Consider the following 18,092-nt stretch of genomic DNA (forward strand, 5'->3'; position numbering starts at 1 on the left):
ATTTATTTTAGTATTCTTTCTTCATTCACATACATTTACATCGTCATACTCTTCGCCACATTTTCGAAAGACTCGTTTTCTACGTGCTTCGAATTCAGCCTGAATCATATTCACTCTACAATGTCGTAGTATACAGCTTTAATTCATGGAAACCAGCGTGTTGTTCTATCTACAGCAATTGCTAGTGCACAGTACAGATCAAACTCGGAAAAATCCGTTTTATGTAAATGTGCATGTCGCCTGAATATAATTTAAGCACAGCTTCACTCTACATATCAACTATGGACACCTCAGTCCAAACATAGAAACAGCATTAAGTGAACATGATGAATCGTAGTCACTCATTTCATTAGATACATACACTGATCAGCCAGAACATAATGACCCGCCCAGGCGATAGCAGCATCACCTCGTGAGGAATGACTGATAGTGAGACACACATTGCATATAGTATGAGTGAGCACATTTCCATGTGTAGAATGGGGAAGGCGTTCCATCTATCTGAGTTTGACCAAGGGCAGATTGTGAAGGCCCAGAGATTCAGCATGAGCACGACTTGTTGGGAGTTCGAGGATTGCTGTGGTGTCTTCAATATACGGCGAAACCAAAATGAAACTCGTCCAGACATCGTGAGGTTGGGTGGCCAAACCTCATTACAGATGTCGGATGCCGCAGGCTTGGCAGACTGGTAAAACAGTGCAGATGGAGAACTGTGCTGGAACTAACATCAGACTTTAATGCTGGGCTGTGTACAAGTGTGTCTGAACACACAGAGCACAGAAAACTCCTATCAATGGTCCTCCGCAGTTGATGACCCATTCACGTGCCAATGTTAGCACCATGACATCGGCAACTACGGCTGAAATGGGCATGTGACCATCAGCACTGGATGTTGGTGCAATGGCAGAGTGTTGCACAGTCTGATGAATCTCGATACCTTCTTCACTATGCTGATGGGAATGAGCGAATCCGTCGTCTTCCAGGGCAACAGCTCCTTGACAACTGTACTGCAGGATCGAGACAAGCTGGTGGTGGCTTCATTATGCTCTGGGGAAGATTCACGTAGACATCCATGGATCCAGTGAACCTTGTGCAAGGCACCATGTCAGCCAAAAAGTATCATACACTGATTGTAGACCACGTACACTCCCTCATGATGGTCATGTTTCTCGATGGCAGAGGCATTTTTCAACAAAGGGAATGCGCCATGTCACAAGGCCAAGATTGTAATGGAGTGGTTCGATGAACACAGTGGAGAGTTCCAACTGGTGTGCTGACCCCCCAACTCGACACATCTGAACCCCATTGAACACATCTGGGATGTGATTGAATGTGGCATCAGAGCTCATCGCCCTCCTCCCCGCAATTTACGGGAACTGGGTGACTTGGAGAGTTCCAACTGGTGTGCTGACCCCCCCAAATCGACACATCTGAACTCCATTGAACACATCTGGGATGTGATTGAATGTGGCATCAGAGCTCATCGCCCTCCTCCCCGCAATTTACGGGAACTGGGTGACTTGTGCGTGCAGATGTGGTCCCAATTCCCTCCAGTGAACTACCAAGGCTCATCGCTTCCATGCCATGATGCGTCGCCTCTGTTATCCATGCCAAAGGCGGACATACTGGCTATTAGTTAGGTGGTCATAATGTTCTCGCTGATCAGTGTACATCATGATGAACAGATAGTCCCACTCATACCTATAATACTGCACTTCAGCTCCAACACACTTTTTGCAACATTTTCCAAAGAATGTGTTAGACCTACATTCACTTGTTTAGATCGATTAGCAACCACTTATGTGTTGGAAATTAGTACACTCATGGTACTTAAATGTGGGTTGTTAAGGAACTTTCAGTGGTGGTACAAAATAGTCGAACAACAGCAGATCTTGTAATCTATGGGCCACTGCTGAAGTGGTGCGTTCACTGGTGTATTCAACACAAGTGTGATCGTCCAGCAGTTTCCTGTGGCGTGCAGCGCTGCTGGAATAAATAAGAAAACGTAAGAACGAATATATTTATAAATGATTAATAACAATATTAATTAATGGATAAATACTTAATTTCAACCTTTTACTTTTTAGTCTATCTCTACTGATAGTGAAAGGATCGTCATGAAGAGCTATCACATACAGACATCAAATGATCTCTATTGGGCGAGAGTAAAGTGGGGGGGGGGGGGTAGAGGTGTAGAGGAGGGAGTGGGGCAGGTAGGGGAGAAAAGAGGCGAAGGCGAGAGGATGATCTCGAAATATGTCGCCAGTGATCTCGAACTACTATTGTAAAATAAAATTTCTATCATGTACACTGAAGCGCCAAAGAAACTGGTATAGGCTCGCGTATTCATACACAGACATATGCAAACAGGCAGAATACGGCGCTGCGGTCCGCAACGCCTAGATAAGACAACAAGTGTCTGGAGCAGTTGTTAGGTCGGTTACTGCTGGTACAGTGTCAGGTTATCAAGATTTAAGTGAGTTTGAACGTGGTGTTATAGTCGGCGCATGAGGGATGGGACACAGCATCTCCGTGGTTGCAATGAAGTGGGGATTTTCCCTTACGACCATTTCACGAGGGTGAACATCAGAAATCCAGTAAAACATCATAAATAAACATTAGGATAAAATATCCTGCAAGAACGGGACCAACGACGACTGAAGAGAATCGTTCAAGGTGACAGAAATTGCTGCAGATTTCAATGCTGGGCCATCAACAAGTGTCAGTGTGCGAACCATTCAACGAAATATCATCGATATGAGCTTTCGGAGCCGAAGGCGCACTCGTGTATCCTTGATGACAGCACGACACAAAGCCTTACGCCCCGCCTGGGCCCGTCAACACTGAAACTGAACTGTAGATGACTGGAAACATGTTGCCTGGTCGGACGAGTCTCGTTTCAAATTGTATCGAGCGGATGGACGTGTACGGATATGGAGACAACCTCATGAATCCATGGACCCTTCATGTCAGTAGGGGACTTTTCAAGCTGGTAGAGGCTCTATAATGATATGGGACGTGTGCAGTTGGAGTGATATGGGATCCCTGATACGTCTAGATACGACTCTTACGGGTGACACGTACGTAAGCATCCTGCCTGGTCACCTGCATCCATTCATGTCCATTGTGCATTCTGGCGGACTTGGACAATTCCAGCAGAACAATGCGACGCCACACACGTCCAGAATTGCTACGTCGTAGCTCCAGGAACACTCTCCTAAGTTTAAATACTTTCGCTGGCCACCAACTCCCCAGACATGAGCATTATTGAGCATATCTGGGATTCCTTGCGACGTGCTATTCAGAAAACATCTCCACCCCCTCGTACTCTTACGGATTTATGGACGGCCCTGCAGGACTTATGGTGTCAATTCCCTACAGCACTAGCATTAGTAGAGTCCTTTCCATATCGTGTTGCGGCACTTCTACGTGCTAGCCGGGGCGGTACATGGTATTAGGCAGATGTACCAGTTTCTTTGGCTCTTCAGTGTAATATGGCTCGATATAACTTGGGCGGTACGTAGAAAGAACTGCTATGATATACAACGGAAGGTAACTGAAAGGATTGCCCAATGAGACGAACAGAAGTGTCACTTTTGTTCGAATTCAATAGTTATACTTGTAAAAGGAAGGTGCATGTAAAGGCACGGAGCGGTTGAGTGTGAGTTGAAACACAATTTTTAAATACACTTATTAAGGTATACCAAGTGGAGGCAATCTTAAGGAAGCAGCAATAAAATGCCACATTTTGTAAATACAGAGTAGACTCGGACAGACTGATACATCAAAATGAATATTCCAGCCGATATAAGAAGACATAAACTGATATCCATTGTTATACCAGATCCAAACGATCCAATAACTTATCAGATATAAGCTTTCTCAGTAATGCACAAATAATTGATGCAGCAGAGAATCTCTAAGTGACATTAACAAGAAACTGGTCAACAGGCCACAAAATTACTCTCTCCTCATATCAACACGAATCTCATAAGCATCAGAAAGGGATATAACGAAACCTTTGAAATGTAGCAATTCTCAAAGTGGAAAATTAATAGTTAACATCAGTGCACTGGGAAGCTGTTAGGAAAATCTTCATGTCAAGGACTCAGAAAATCATTCTTAGCCAAATAATCGTACATTACAAGCAACAGTTTGAAATGCACCAACTCCGAGTATCCATGACAGGTATTAAAATGATTGTCAAATACATCGTCACCTTGAGTACTTAATGATTTTGATTTTGCAGAACAAACATACAGTAAAACAGTAACCTAAGGTTTAAAAGACGAAACATATCCTCCCTTATTCTGTGTGGTGACAAGAGGTCAAGACCCTCTCACAATCACATATCTGCATCAGTCGTTTCTCACGGAATTAAATAACTTCTGAAATCTCTTACTTTTCCATTGTGACGTGCATCCACTATTTAAAAGTCTGAAGGGCGATAGTGTCCCACCGGATAAACGCCAAATCCACAGTCAACCGAAGTTCGCTGTCACATCGTAACTGTCCATCTCCACCCTGTCTTTCACTTCCTGCTCCACCCGCCACCGCTCCGTCTAGCACGCGCCAGAGCCACCCTAGCTTGGCGCGCCATCGGGAGGGGCAGACCACCAGCAGAAGGATGCCGGCACCAGTGCAGGAAGGATAGGGATACAGCAACCAGTCGTAATCCCACTGGTTAGTTATTCTCGTTCGGTATGTCTAGATTTCAACTATAAATAGCCCTCTTCAGTGCATTTGAGTGAATTGTAATGAAATAAACTCCCAGCCGTACATGTCACCATTTGACTCTGTTGGCTTACAGGCAGGAGGAAACTGAAGATGACTACTTATAGCCGAAATCTGGAAATGTTCGAATAATAAAAGGCAGTGGAATTGCGACTGACTGCTGTATCCTTATCATTCCTTATAATCTACAGCCGCTGTGCACAACGATTCCATATGGAGCCAGTTGGCGAATTATACTGAAGTCTCCACCATTCTTGATGGGCCCTTGACATTACAGCGTAATAGGGCTCTTAATAGGGTGTGTGATGACCACGGACGGCAGTGTTTCTGTGTGCGTTATTTGTTCCCACCTCTCGCCATATGAGGGTATGTAATGTACCCACGAACATTGTCGAACATAATCAAAATATCCACGGGAATGCTGCCGGTCTATAGTGTCCAACGGGCACAATATTTCGGCGATCAAACATGTCGTCATCATCAGGTGAACTGACGGACTGAGCTCCTGTGAACGTGCCGGCACGGAGATCCGTACGCTATGGCTGCTCAGAGGGAACTGGGTTTGGTCCTGCGTGGCTTCTTCGCGAAGAAACTTCAGTCTTCGAGTAAAGCGGAGTTCACAACATATACATGTTTTGCCTCCTATTTATTCTGGTGGTGCGTCTTCTAGAGGTGATTGGCTTCTGGTTGTTTCCACTCTGTCTTCTTCTTCAGTTACAGCCTATGCCGTAAGGAGCTGGGGCCAGCGAGTGTTGGCATTGCGCCGTATCTTCTGCCCCAGAGAGCGTATGTACCGGTTCTCGGATTGCCGCGCCTGTTCGTAGAAGCGGCGGGCAACCATACGGACGTGGTCCTTGACTTTGCGGACCTCGGCGAGGTCGTGCAGTGGTCCAGATGGGAAGTCCCGCGGCAGGTGCAGCGCGAGGCGGAGAGCCCTGTTCTGCAGAGATTGTAGTTTCTTCAGGTGGTCGTCTGCCGCATTCCCCCAGACGACAGCCGCGTAATCGAAGACAGGGCGGATTAGCGCCCTGTACAACGTGACGCCCAGTCGCGGAGGAAGAGTCGACGTCGGGTTGAGCAGGGGGTAGAGCTGGAGAAGTCGACCCCTTGCTTTGTTTACGACGCCCTTCACGTGTGGGCCCCAAGTGAGGCGGCGATTTATGGTGACCCCAAGATACTGCGCTGTCGGTCGCCAGTTGACAGGACTGCCTCCAACGACGAGTGGGGGCAGAGCGGCTGGGATGACACGACGGGTTGCAATGAAAAATTGCGTCTTGGCGCCATTGAACTGCAGTTTCCACTTGACGGCCCAATCCGCTAGGGTGTCGACAGCGTGCTGCAACCTCTAGCGAAGTGTGTCCGCACGCATACTTCGTGAGTAGAGCGCAGTGTCGTCGGCGTACAGTGCTAGATGCACACGAGGGACCGTCGGCGTATCAGCCGTGTAGAGCGTGTACAGGATCGGCCCCACGACCAACCCTTGTGACACGCCTGCTCTGATGGGACGGACTGTCGACAGGCCAGTTTCTGCACGGACGTGAAAAGTCCGTCCATCGAGGAAGGACCGTAGCAGACGGATGTGGGATCCAGGGACCCCCATTTCGAGAAGTTTGAAGAGCAGCCCATCGTGCCAGACGCTGTCAAAAGCGCGCGAGACATCAAGGAAGACTGCTCCGAAGTATTCGCGCCTCTCCAGGGAATCGAAGGCTTCTTCCACGAGTCGGAGAAGTTGGTGCTCCGTAGAGTGGCCCTTACGGAAGCCGAACTGGGCATCTGGGAGTAGAGCTTCGGCGGTGACGTGTTGCTGTAGCCTCTTCAGGTAGATGCGTTCGAAAACTTTCGAGATGGCAGGCAGCAGACTAATCGGGCGATAGCTCTTCGGCTGCCGGAGATCTTTTCCCATCTTAGGAATAGCCACAATCTCAGCATGCTTCCACTGCAGGGGAAAGTGGCCGGTGCGAAAGATCTTGTTGAAGATTGCAGCCAGGTGAGTAGAGGCGTCCTCAGGCAGTTGTTTCAGCATGGCAGTGGAGACGTCGTCAGGGCCTGCAGCTCTCTTTGGATTGAGGGCCTTCAGAGCCGCCGAGACTTCTTCAGGAGTTGTGGCCTCTATGTCATCATCGCCCTCCGTTTCCAGATAGCGAGGAAGCCGGGCAGCGACCATCTCTTCATGTTCTGCGTCCAGTGGATCCTCTACAGGCTTGAAGTTCTCTTCGAAAACATCGGCGAGGGCATCAGCCTTCGCGTTTGGTTCACACAGTTCCGGTTGCAGTTCGGAGAGGCGGCATACGCTGCGTTCGCCGTAGGAAGTGTTTCGCGGTCCTCCAGGCAGACCCGTCGTCAAGCTGAAGAGTCGCCACACGGCTGGCCCACTCCCGGTTGCGGTGATTGTCCACAACCACCGTGATTTCGCGCCGCGTACGGTTGAGTTGCCGTTTGGTGGCGGGGTTCCGTGTACGCTGCCATTCGCGATACACTCTGTTCTTCTCGGCAATTTGTGCAAGGAGATCGGGGGGCAGCTGTAGAGAGTGGTCCTGGCGCTCGCGTCTGGGCGGAGCCGCTTCATTGACTGCGGCGAGGGCGGCGTCCGTGAAGTGGAGGAGGGAATCTTCAGCTTCCGCGTCGTCTACAGGTGGCATCCCAGCTAGGGACTCGGTCAGGGTGTGGCGAAAGAGATCCCAGTTGACTCCAGAGAGTAACTCCCCACGCCTGGGTAACTGCAGTGGGTCGAGGTCGACGTCAAAAACAACTGGCACATGGTCAGAGGAGAGAACATTCCGTGCCGGCCGCGGTGGTCTCGCGGTTCTAGGCGCGCAGTCCGGAACCGTGCGACTGCTACGGTCGCAGGTTCGAATCCTGCCTCGGGCATGGATGTGTGTGATGTCCTTAGGTTAGTTAGGTTTAAGTAGTTCTAAGTTCTAGGGGACTGATGACCACAGCAGTTGGGTCCCATAGTGCTCAGAGCCACTTGAACCACTTAGAACATTCCGTGTCGAGGCGAGGATGCGGTGCGGAATGCCTTTCACGACCGCGAAGTCGACGATGTCCGGTTGTCCATTAGCGGGGAAGATGGTGGGATCATAGGGACCCACTACCACGGCGTCATTGCGATCCACGATTCGGAGGACGCGGCGTCCGTCTCTGTTGGTGAGTCGTGAACGCCAAGCGACGTGCTTAGAGTTATAGTCTCCAGCGATGAACAGCTTGCCTCCGATGGAGAGAAGAGATTCTAAGTCCGCATCTACCCATGGATGCGACGGTGGTTTGTAGATGGCAATGAAGGTTATGGCTCCCGCTGACGTGTGCGCGACAACTCCAATCGCCTCCAGAGTCACGAGCGGCGGCAGTTGAATCTGGTGGTGACGAATCCAATTCCGTATGTAGATGGCCATTCCTCCGCCGGCAGTTGGCCTGTCAGCACGGTAACAGGAGTAGTTCGGCGCTTTGACTGCAATGCCTGGTTTAAGGCGGGTTTCGCTGAGCAGACAGATGTCCACGGCTTCATCACGAAGAAATTGACGAAATTCGCCAGCTTGTGTGGGTAGACAGAGGGTGTTCCACGCGACGACCGTGAGTCCTCTAACACTTCCCATGATGAGTAGTGGAGGAGCGTCTGGTGGCTGCCGGAGTGGCAATCTTCTGTGCAGCGGTCAGGTGCTGCGTGAGGACATCAAGCAGTTTTGTTGTGCTCGCCACAAGCGCGGTGAGTTGAGTAATCAGACTGGCGATGTCCGTGGCGGAGGCGGCAGGAGCCGTATCTTCTCTGGCGCCGATGGAAGTGGCCACCTCTTCGCCATTGTATGTGGCTTCTTCCGGGGCGTTGGTTGTGCGACCCCCCGTCTTGCGCCGGCCGCCGCGGCGTTGGGGGCGTGCACCAGACGTCACGGGTAGGGCAGCAGAGGAGGGGCCCGATTCCGGGTACGACGAATTCTGCACAGGTGGAGTGGCGCAGTTTAGTGGTGGATGTCGTGCCCCTGCGTCTTCAAAAACATCGCGGGTGTGGGAGTCTTCATTGCGGCGACGTGCCTGTGGGCCTGCATGGTCGGCGTCATCGCTGTTGGGTCGGCGGGGCGCAAGTCCTCTGGCGACAACCGTGGCGTGGGAGATTGTAGGTTCAGCCTTGGCAGACTTCTTCTGTTTCGCGGCGACTGGCTGGCCTCGCTGACGAGCACTGGCGCGTCTCCAAGCTTCACAGCCGCGGTAGCTGGCAACGTGAGCGCCCCCACAGAGAGCGCACGTTGGCTGCTGCTTCCGAGGGATGGGGCAGTCCTTCGCTGGGTGTGCACCGGCGCACTTCACACATTTTTCAGGCATGGAGCAATGCCGGGCGACATGGTTGATGCCCTGGCACCGGTAGCACTGAACAGGGCCTCTCTTGGCGCGCAAGTCTTCTGTGGTCACCGAGACGTTAGCGAGTCGGGTGAGCTGGTAGAGCTTCCTGTTCTCGATTGTATCGGTTGCGATGACGAGAAACAGGGGCATGTAGTCACGTGATTTGGGCTGCTTCATCTTGACCACAGTTCTGACACTGAAGTCGAGCTCTTCGAGTTCTTCTTTAATGTGATCCGGCTCCATGTTGAAGGGCAGATGCCGGATGGCAATCTTCAGGACGCGGTCCGGTGTGGTGGCGTGAGTGAAGAAAGGGATTGCCCTTTCAGACGCCTCCTGCGTCACGCGTCGGTAGTCGTCTGCTGAGCGCAGCGTAATCTTGTACATGTCTCGTCCGGCGACCTTCACATTGTAGACTGCCGTCGTCCAGCTATTGAGAAGCTGTTGCAGCTGCCGGAAGGTCCCTTCGTATTTCAGAACGATCGGCGGAAGTGGCGCATCCCTCCTTGGCGCCGTGGAAGGGCGCGGTGGTTCCTCTGGGGCATCCTCAAGGGCAGCAAAAGTGTTGGCAGTGGATGCCGGCTCGTGGGTGGACAGCACCCGTCGTCGCGCCGTATGGCGTCGCTTCGGGCGAGTGAATCCGTCAGCATCGTCAGCAGGCGTTCGTTTCGATCGCTTCTCAGCCGGGGAGCTGCGCCCGCCGGTAGGGGCCGTATCGTCTTCTCTTCTGCTTTTGCCGGATTGCCGACGAGGTGGTGGTACGGCAGACGGCTCGTCTTCTTCCGACTCCGGAAGCGGAACTGTAAGCGCATCCATAGCGATATCCATCATGTCCTCATTCGTTGCGTGGTCCGTCATAAGTGGGGGGCCAGATGGGGCCGCCGACGTAGAAGGCTCCGCCGGACGGCGATCTGCCACACCCTTCGCAGTACGTAGCTCCGTTCGCTTCGACATCTCTCACGCGAATGCGTCCTGCTCACTGTCGCGTGTGCGTACTGTGGGGTTTGGTCACTCGCACTCGCATTAAAACTCTGGCTACATAAGCCAGGTGTAAAGGCAGTCTAAGCAGCGGAGCTGCTGTTCCTGCGGGGACCTCGTTAGTGGGTGCAGTGGACCTAACAGGGTGAGCTGTCCTCACTGGGCGTCGTTCATTGTGACGCCCTCTGTTTCGACATCGGGCGGCGAGAGATAATTACTCTCGCAGTAGGTCTGGCCAGCGAGTCGTTGGCCTGTGGTGGACCTGGCGGCCCAGACCACGAATCAAGCGGCTGCCAGACCGTTCAGCATTGCTGTAGAACTGCCTGGCGATTTGCCGGAAGCGATCCCGCAGAAAGGGGATCCCAGCTTCTTCATGGAGCAGCCTCGTCGGATAGCGAGGTGGCTTGTGGAGCGCAAGTCGCAGCGCCCTGTTTTGCAGTCGTTGGAGCGTCGCAATGTGCGTCGCGGCCGCGTTACCCCACACCACAGCCGCGTATTCCAGTACCGGCCGAACAAGGGACAGGTACATGGTGAGGCCATGGCGTGGAGGGAGAGTCGAGGAAGGGTTGAGCAGTGGGTAAAGCGCACGAAGGCGCCCCACTGCCCGCCCTCGGACGTCACGGATGTGTGGCAGCCACGTCAGGTGTCTGTCCAACGTCACCCCGAGGTAGTTGCCGGTCCGCGACCAGGGGATGGGGCCCCCCATGATCGTGACCGGCGGTAGGACCGGTGGCAGCCTCTTTCTGCTGAAGATGACAGCCTGACTCTTCGCAGCGTTGAACTTCAAGCGCCATTTCGTGGACCAGGCGCCCAGGACGTCACATCCGAGCTGGAGGCGACGGCGCATCTCGGCCGCGTTCATGCTGCGGGTGAACAACGCCGTGTCGTCGGCATAAAGTGCCAACTCCACGCGTGCCACCCGCGGGGCGTCGGCGGTGTACAGGGAGTACAGCAGGGGGCCGAGGACCGACCCCTGCGGCACCCCCGCTCGAATCTGCCGGTCGGTGGAAGTGCCTCCATCTACTCGGACGTGGAAAGTGCGTCCCGAGAGATACGAGCGCAGCAGGACCACGTGCGACGTCGGTACCCCGTGCGCAAGAAGTTTGTACACGAGGCCGTCGTGCCACACGCAGCCGAAGGCCTTGGAGACGTCGAGAAGCACCGCCCCTAGGTACTCCCGCGTCTCCAGCGCTCGCATCGCCTGCTCCACGAGGCGCAACAGCTGCTGCGTGGTAGAGTGGCCGCACCGGAAGCCAAACTGCTCCTCGGGAATGAGTTGCTGTTCCGTCACGTGGCGCAGCAGCCGCTCCGCGTACAACCTCTCAAATACCTTTGAGAGAGACGGGAGCAGACTGATCGGCCGGTAGTTCGCGGCCTGGCGTGGATCCTTGCCGCTCTTGTGGATGGCAACCACTTCCGCGTGTTTCCACGCGGAAGGGAAGGTCCCAGAGCGGAGGATGCTGTTAAAGATGTCCGCCAGAGATTGGTGTACCTCCGGCGGAAGCATCCGCAACAGGCAGTTGGTGACACCATCCGTGCCACCCGCCTTCTTCGGGTTGAGTCGACGGAGCTGCAGGTCCACTTCCTCGGCTGTGATTTGCTCGATCTCGTCGTCTTCCTCCCGTGCAGCGAGGAAAACCGGCAGGCGGTCTGCCACCAGACGGACGTGATCGGGATCGACCACACCATCAGCAGGTTGAAAGTTTTCTGCGAACGTGTCTGCGAGGATGCCGGCTTTCGCATCTGGCTCGCAGACAACGTTCGCACCCGCTTGGAGAGGCGGGACTCGCTGGCGACGACGAAGGAAACGCTTGGCGGTCCGCCAAGCGCTGCCGTCCGTCGTTGTTAGTGTGGCCACAAGGCCCGCCCAGTCCCGATGACGATGGTCGTCGATGGCGGCCCGTATCTCGCGCCGCGCCCTGTTGAGGCGGCGCTTCGTGTCAGGCAGCCGTGTGAGCTGCCACTCCCGAAAGAGGCGATTCTTGTTTGTGATCGCCTCGAGGATGTGCGGCGGGAGTTGGTGCGACAGCTCTCGCGGCCGTCCTTGCCGCCTGGGGGTGGCCGCCTCCGCTGCAGCCAGTGTGTGCCGCGTGAAGAAGGCCAACGCTTCGTCAGCCCCTTGCACAGCGGGATCGGGCGCGCCCTCGTGGCGGTCGAGGACCTCGACACGAAAGCGTGCCTTGTCTATGCCTCGGAAGTTGTGGCGGTCGGACGGCATAGATGCACCGATGACGTCTATGTCGAAGACCACCGGGAGGTGATCGGACGACATGGCACATCGAACGGTGGCGGACGTGAAGTGCCCAACACCTTTGAGCACGGCGATGTCGAGCACGTCAGACTGGCCGCGATGGGGGAAGACGGTGTGCTCATAAGGCCCCAGTACTATCGCGCCATGCCGTTGCGTAGCGCGAAGGAGGCGGCGGCCGCTGGCGTTGGTGATGCGGGAGTTCCACTGCGGGTGCTTGGCGTTCAAGTCACCCGCAATGAAGACTTTCCCGCGCAGCGCCAGCAGGGCGTCGACGTCAGCCTCCTGAAGCAGTCCCCTCGGCGGCCTCTAGGCCGCAACGAAGGTGATGACCCCCGCCGTCGTGGTGACAGCCACCCCAGTGGCCTCCATTGCAGCGAGGGGCGGAAGCTGGACGTCGTGATGTTTGAGGGACGCCTTGATGTAGATAGCCGTCCCTCCACCGTGGGTCAGCCTGTCGGTGCGGTAGCACCGATAGTTGGCCACCTTCACGTGTATTCCCGGCTTCAGGAAGGTCTCGCACACGAGGCAGATGTCAATTGCCTCGTCGCGCAAGAACTTCCTGAATTCCCCCTGTTGGGGGACCAAACTGTTTGCGTTGAAGGCGCAAACGGTGAGGCCATGGATATGGCGATTAGCCATGGCGCGGTGGAGTTGCAACGCCCTCCTGAAGGGCCGAAGTGACCGCGGTGACGAGCACCGGGAGCTGCTCGAGCAGCTGGCTCAACGACCGCAAGAGCGATCGGAGCTCGGCTGCGTCGGTGGCCATGGGGGCGGTGGGGGCCGCTGGGGCGGCCTCCGCCACTGGGGCGGCCGGTTGCGGCCGCTCCGTAGTAGACGACTGCCGTGGAGCATCGGCAGCCGGTCGCGGTTGCGGCGCAGCACGAGGTGCCGTCCTCTGCAGCGGCACAGTGTCGTCGGCAGTCCGTTGTGCAGCGGCAGGGGTGGCCCGGCCCGCGCGCCGGCGACGCCTGCGCGGGGCGGCAACCCGCGCGCCCTGCGTGGGCGCGGGGGTTGCCACCCCCACGGGCGAAGCCGTGGACGGCGCGGTCGGTGGCTGCGTCTCGCGCTCCACATGTGCCGAACTTCGGGTGGTGGAAGCTGATGGTCCTCCCTTGGTGGCGGCAGCAAAGCTGGTGTACGGGTGCACCTTACGGGAAGGAGCTGCCCCTCCCCTCGGTTGATTTCGGCCCCTTTTGAAGGCCGAGCAGCCTCTGTAGCTGGCAACGTGCGTGCCGCCGCAGTTGCAGCACGTCGGTTTGTCTTCCCTGGCAAGCCCGCAGGACTTGCTCTCGTGCTGGCCCGCGCACTTGACGCAGCGGGGCAACATGGAGCAGTAGCGGGAGACGTGATCGAGCCGTTGGCAGGAAAAGCACTGGGCCCTCTTGCCTTTGGCCCGGAGAGGTTCCACTGCGACCTTGACACGGCCGACCCGCTGCACCTGGAAAATCTTCCGATTTTCCAGGTTGTCAACGAGGACAACCTGGTACAGCGGCATGTCGCTGTGCGTACGTGGAGACTTCATCAGTCCGGTGGACCGGACGCCGAAGCCCATGTCCTCGAGCTCCTCTCGAAGGTAGTCCGCACCAAACTTGAGGGGAAGGTGGCGGAATACCACCTTCAGAAGTTTGAGCGGCTCGGAGGGGCGCGTGTAGCACGGGAGGCCATCTTTGCAGATGGCGTCCATCACCGCGCGGTACTCCTCGTTGGACGACACTGTGATATTGTAGAGGTCACGGCCAGCGTTCTTGACAGCGGCGGACGTGGCCACCCTGTCCAGTTTGTGCTGGAACTCGCCGGCCCATTGGATGACGATCGGCGGCGGCTTCTTTTGGGCCGGCGCCGAAGGCGCTTCTCCATCCTCCATCGCATCGACGCTGGCGCCCGCAAACGTGTTGGCGGTCGGCAGCGGGGTCGGTTGCTGCAGCGCAGCAGCCCTGGCAGTGTGCCGCCGGGATGGGGCGACAAAACCATCCTCGTCCGGCTGTCGGGAAGCGGCAGGTGAACGAGTGGGCCGCCGCGTGGACTTCGTCGATTTCTGCGCGGCGGTGCTCCGGGAGGAGCCCGCGATAGTCAGCCCAGACTCTGTGGTGGAGGTGCGGGAGGCCCTGGTGGCCTTCTTCCGCGGCCTCGCTGCTTCAGATGTCTGAGAGGGAGTGTCAGAATCGTCATGCGTCACAGCCCGGCGCTTTCTGGGCGCGCGGGCAGCGTCAAGGTCGGTGTCACGGCGCTCCGACTCGGCAATCGCCTCAGCCAGATTTGCGTCGGGCAGGTCGATGTCCCCCATCCCGGTGGCCGCAGCTAGCGCAGCCACGGGCTCTTCTCGTGTCTCTGGGGCCAGGGGGGCAACCGGGGGCACATCGACCTCTTCAGTGGTCGAGGCCAGCGGCGCAACTCCCGCCGAGGCCGCCGCCGCCGGGACCGCAAACTCATGCGATGCGACCGGCGGGGCTCTCGGTGGCACACCCGACACATGCTGCCTCGTGTGCGGTAGAGCGGCAGGCTTCTGAATGTTACAGAAGGCGAATATAGCCGCCTCGTCGTCCTCTCGACCAGGGTAGGGGCCCCCGTGGGCGAGTTTGTTCATAAGAATGAACACTCGATCACGAGAGTGCGCGTCAAAATACTGGGTTCGGTCGCCGCGTGGCTTCTTCGCGAAGAAACTTCATTCTTCGAGTAAAGCGGAGTTCACAACATATACATGTTTTGCCTCCCATTAATTCTGGTGGTGCGTCTTCTAGAGGTGATTGGCTTCTGGTTGTTTCCACTCTTTTTTCTTCTTCAGTGACAGCCTATGCTGTAAGGAGCTGGGGCCAGCGTGTGTTGGCATTGCGCCGTATCTTCTGCCCCAGAGAGCGTATGTACCGGTTCTCGGATTGCCGCGGCTTTTCGTAGAAGCGGCGGGCAACCATACGGACGTGGTCCTTGACTTTGCGGACCTCAGCGAGGTCGTGCAGTTGTCCAGATGGGAAGTCCCGCGGCAGGTGCAGCGCGAGGCGGAGAGCCCTGTTCTGCAGAGATTGTAGGTTCTTCAGGTGGTCGTCTGCCGCATTCCCCCAGACGACAGCCGCGTAATCGAAGACAGGGCGGATTAGCGCCCTGTACAACGTGACGCCCAGTCGCGGAGGAAGAGTCGACGTCGGGTTGAGCAGGGGTAGAGCTGGAGAAGTCGACCCCTTGCTTTGTTTACGACGCCCTTCACGTGTGGGCCCCAGGTGAGGCGGCGATCTATGGTGACCCCAAGATACTGCGCTGTCGGTCGCCAGTTGACAGGACTGCCTCCAACGACGAGTGGGGGCAGAGCGGCTGGGATGACACGACGGGTTGCAATGAAAAGTTGCGTCTTGGCGCCGTTGAACTGCAGTTTCCACTTGACGGCCCAATCGGCTAGGGTATCGACAGCGTGCTGCAACCTCTGGCGAAGTGTGCCCGCGCGCATACTTCGTGAGTAGAGCGCAGTGTCGTCGGCGTACAGTGCTAGGTGCACACGAGGGACGGTCGGCGTATCAGCCTTGTAGAGCGTGTACAGAATCGGCCCCAAGACCGACCCTTGTGGCACGCCTGCTCTGATGGGACGGACTGTTGACAAGCCAATTTTGTGCACGGACGTGAAAAGTCCGTCCATCGAGGAAGGACCGTAGCAGACGGATGTGGGATCCAGGGACCCCCATTTCGAGAAGTTTGAAGAGCAGCCCATCGTGCCAGACGCTGTCAAAAGCGTGCGAGACATCAAGGAAGACTGCTCCGAAGTATTCGCGCCTCTCCAGGGAATCGAAGGCTTCTTCCACGAGTCGCAGAAGTTGGTGCTCCGTAGAGTGGCCCTTACGGAAGCCGAACTGGGCATCTGGGAGTAGAGCTTCGGCGTTGACGTGTTGCTGTAGCCTCTTCAGGTAGATGCGCTCGAAAACTTTCGAGATGGCAGGCAGCAGACTAATTGGGCGATAGCTCTTCGGCTGCCGGAGATCTTTTCCCATCTTAGGAATAGCCACAATCTCAGCATGCTTCCACTGCAGGGGAAAGTGACCGGTGCGAAAGATCTTGTTGAAGATTGCAGCCAGGTGAGTAGAGGCGTCCTCAGGCAGTTGTTTCAGCTTGGCAGTGGAGACGTCGTCAGGGCCTGCAGCTCTCTTCGGATTGAGGGCCTTCAGAGCCGTCGTGACTTCTTCAGGAGTTGTGGCCTCGATATCATCATCGCCCTCCGTTTCCAGGTAGCGAGGGAGCCGGTCGGCGACCATCTCTTCATGTTCTGCGTCCAGTGGATCCTCTACAGGCTTGAAGTTCTCTTCAAAAACATCGGCGAGGGCATCAGCCTTCGCGTTTGGTTCACAGACAGTTCCGGTTGCAGTCCGGAGAGGCGGCATACGCTGCGTTCGCCGTAGGAAGTGTTTCGTGGTCCTCCAGGCAGACCCGTCGTCAAGCTGAAGAGTCGCCACACGGCTAGCCCACTCCCGGTTGCGGTGATTGTCCACAGCCACCGTGATTTCGCGCCGCATACGGTTGAGTTGCCGTTTGGTGGCGGGGTTCCGTGTACGCTGCCATTCGCGGTACACTCTGTTCTTCTCGGCAATTTGTGCAAGGAGATCGGGGGGCAGCTGTCGAGAGTGGTCCTGGCGCTCGCGTCTGGGCGGAGCCGCTTCTTCGACTGCGGCGAGGGCGGCGTCCGTGAAGTGGAGGAGGGAATCTTCAGCTTCTGCGTCGTCGACAGGTGGCATCCCAGCTAGGGACTCGGTCAGGGTGTGGCGAAAGAGATCCCAGTTGACTCCAGAGAGTGACACCCCACGCCTGGGTAACTGCAGTGGGTCGAGGTCGACGTCAAAAACAACTGGCACATGGTCAGAGGAGAGAACATTCCGTGTCGAGGCGAGGATGCGGTGCGGAATGCCTTTCACGACCGCAAAGTCAACGATGTCCGGTGGTCCATTAGTGGGGAAGATGGTGGGATCATAGGGACCCACTACCACGGCGTCATTGCGATCCACGATTCGTAGGACGCGGCGTCCGTCTCTGTTGGTGAGTCGTGAACGCCAAGCGACGTGCTTGGAGTTATAGTCTCCAGCGATGAACAGCTTGCCTCCGATGGAGAGAAGAGATTCTAAGTCCGCATCTACCCATGGATGCGACGGTGGTTTGTAGATGGCAATGAAGGTTATGGCTCCCGCTGACGTGTGCGCGACAACTCCAATCGCCTCCAGAGTCACGAGCGGCGGCAGTTGAATCTGGTGGTGACGGATCCCATTCTGTATGTAGATGGCCATTCCTTCGCCGGCAGTTGGCCTGTCAGCACGGTAACAGGAATAGTTCGGCGCTTTGACTGCAATGCCTGGTTTAAGGCGGGTTTCGCTGAGCAGACAGATGCCCACGGTTTCATCGCGAAGAAATTGACGAAATTCGCCAGCTTGTGTGCGTAGACAGAGGGTGTTCCACGCGACGACCGTGAGTCCTCTAACACTTCCCATAATGAGTAGTGGAGGAGCGTCTGGTGGCTGCCGGAGCGGCAATCTTCTGTGCAGCGGTCAGGTGCTGCGTGAGGACATCAAGCAGTTTTGTCGTGCTCGCCACAAGTGCGGTGAGTTGAGTATTCAGACTGGCGATGTCCGTGGCGGAGGCGGCAGGAGCCGTATCGTCTCTGGCGCCGATGGAAGTGGCCACCTCTTCGCCATTGTATGTGGCTTCTTCTGGAGCGTTGGTTGTGCGACCCCCCGTCTTGCGCCGGCCACCGCGGCGTTGGGGGCGTGCATCAGACGTCACGGGTAGGGCAGCAGAGGAGGGGCCTGGTTCCGGGTACGACGAATTCTGCTCAGGT

The 18,092-nt window shown here is 56.0% G+C and overlaps 1 protein-coding gene across 1 annotated transcript; it reads right to left on the reverse strand.

Annotated features, from left to right (window-relative positions):
* Positions 1 to 10,197: 10,197 nt before the first annotated feature.
* Positions 10,198 to 14,876, reverse strand: LOC124556325 (mucin-19-like). Its single transcript, XM_047130296.1, has 3 exons — positions 13,905 to 14,876; positions 13,030 to 13,439; positions 10,198 to 10,303 (listed from the first exon to the last, which is right to left on the reverse strand). Exons 1-3 carry the CDS (start codon positions 14,874 to 14,876, stop codon positions 10,198 to 10,200), a joined length of 1,488 nt encoding a protein of 495 aa, XP_046986252.1.
* Positions 14,877 to 18,092: the final 3,216 nt, after the last annotated feature.

Source organism: Schistocerca americana, chromosome X, assembly GCF_021461395.2.
Source record: "Schistocerca americana isolate TAMUIC-IGC-003095 chromosome X, iqSchAmer2.1, whole genome shotgun sequence".
Classification (NCBI taxonomy): Eukaryota; Metazoa; Arthropoda; class Insecta; order Orthoptera; family Acrididae; genus Schistocerca; species Schistocerca americana.

Excerpts from the sequence above, each read along its gene's own strand:
- LOC124556325 (XM_047130296.1), bottom strand. The coding sequence starts at position 14,876 with ATGAACAAACTCGCCCACGGGGGCCCCTACCCTGGTCGAGAGGACGAC. Across the intron at positions 13,440-13,904 it reads CGCTCAAACTTCTGAAGGTG|GTGCACCCGTACACCAGCTT; the intron begins GTATTCCGCCAC and ends CCTTCCCGTAAG. Across the intron at positions 10,304-13,029 it reads GACGCAGCCGAGCTCCGATC|GTCCACCACAGGCCAACGAC; the intron begins GCTCTTGCGGTC and ends CTGGGCCGCCAG.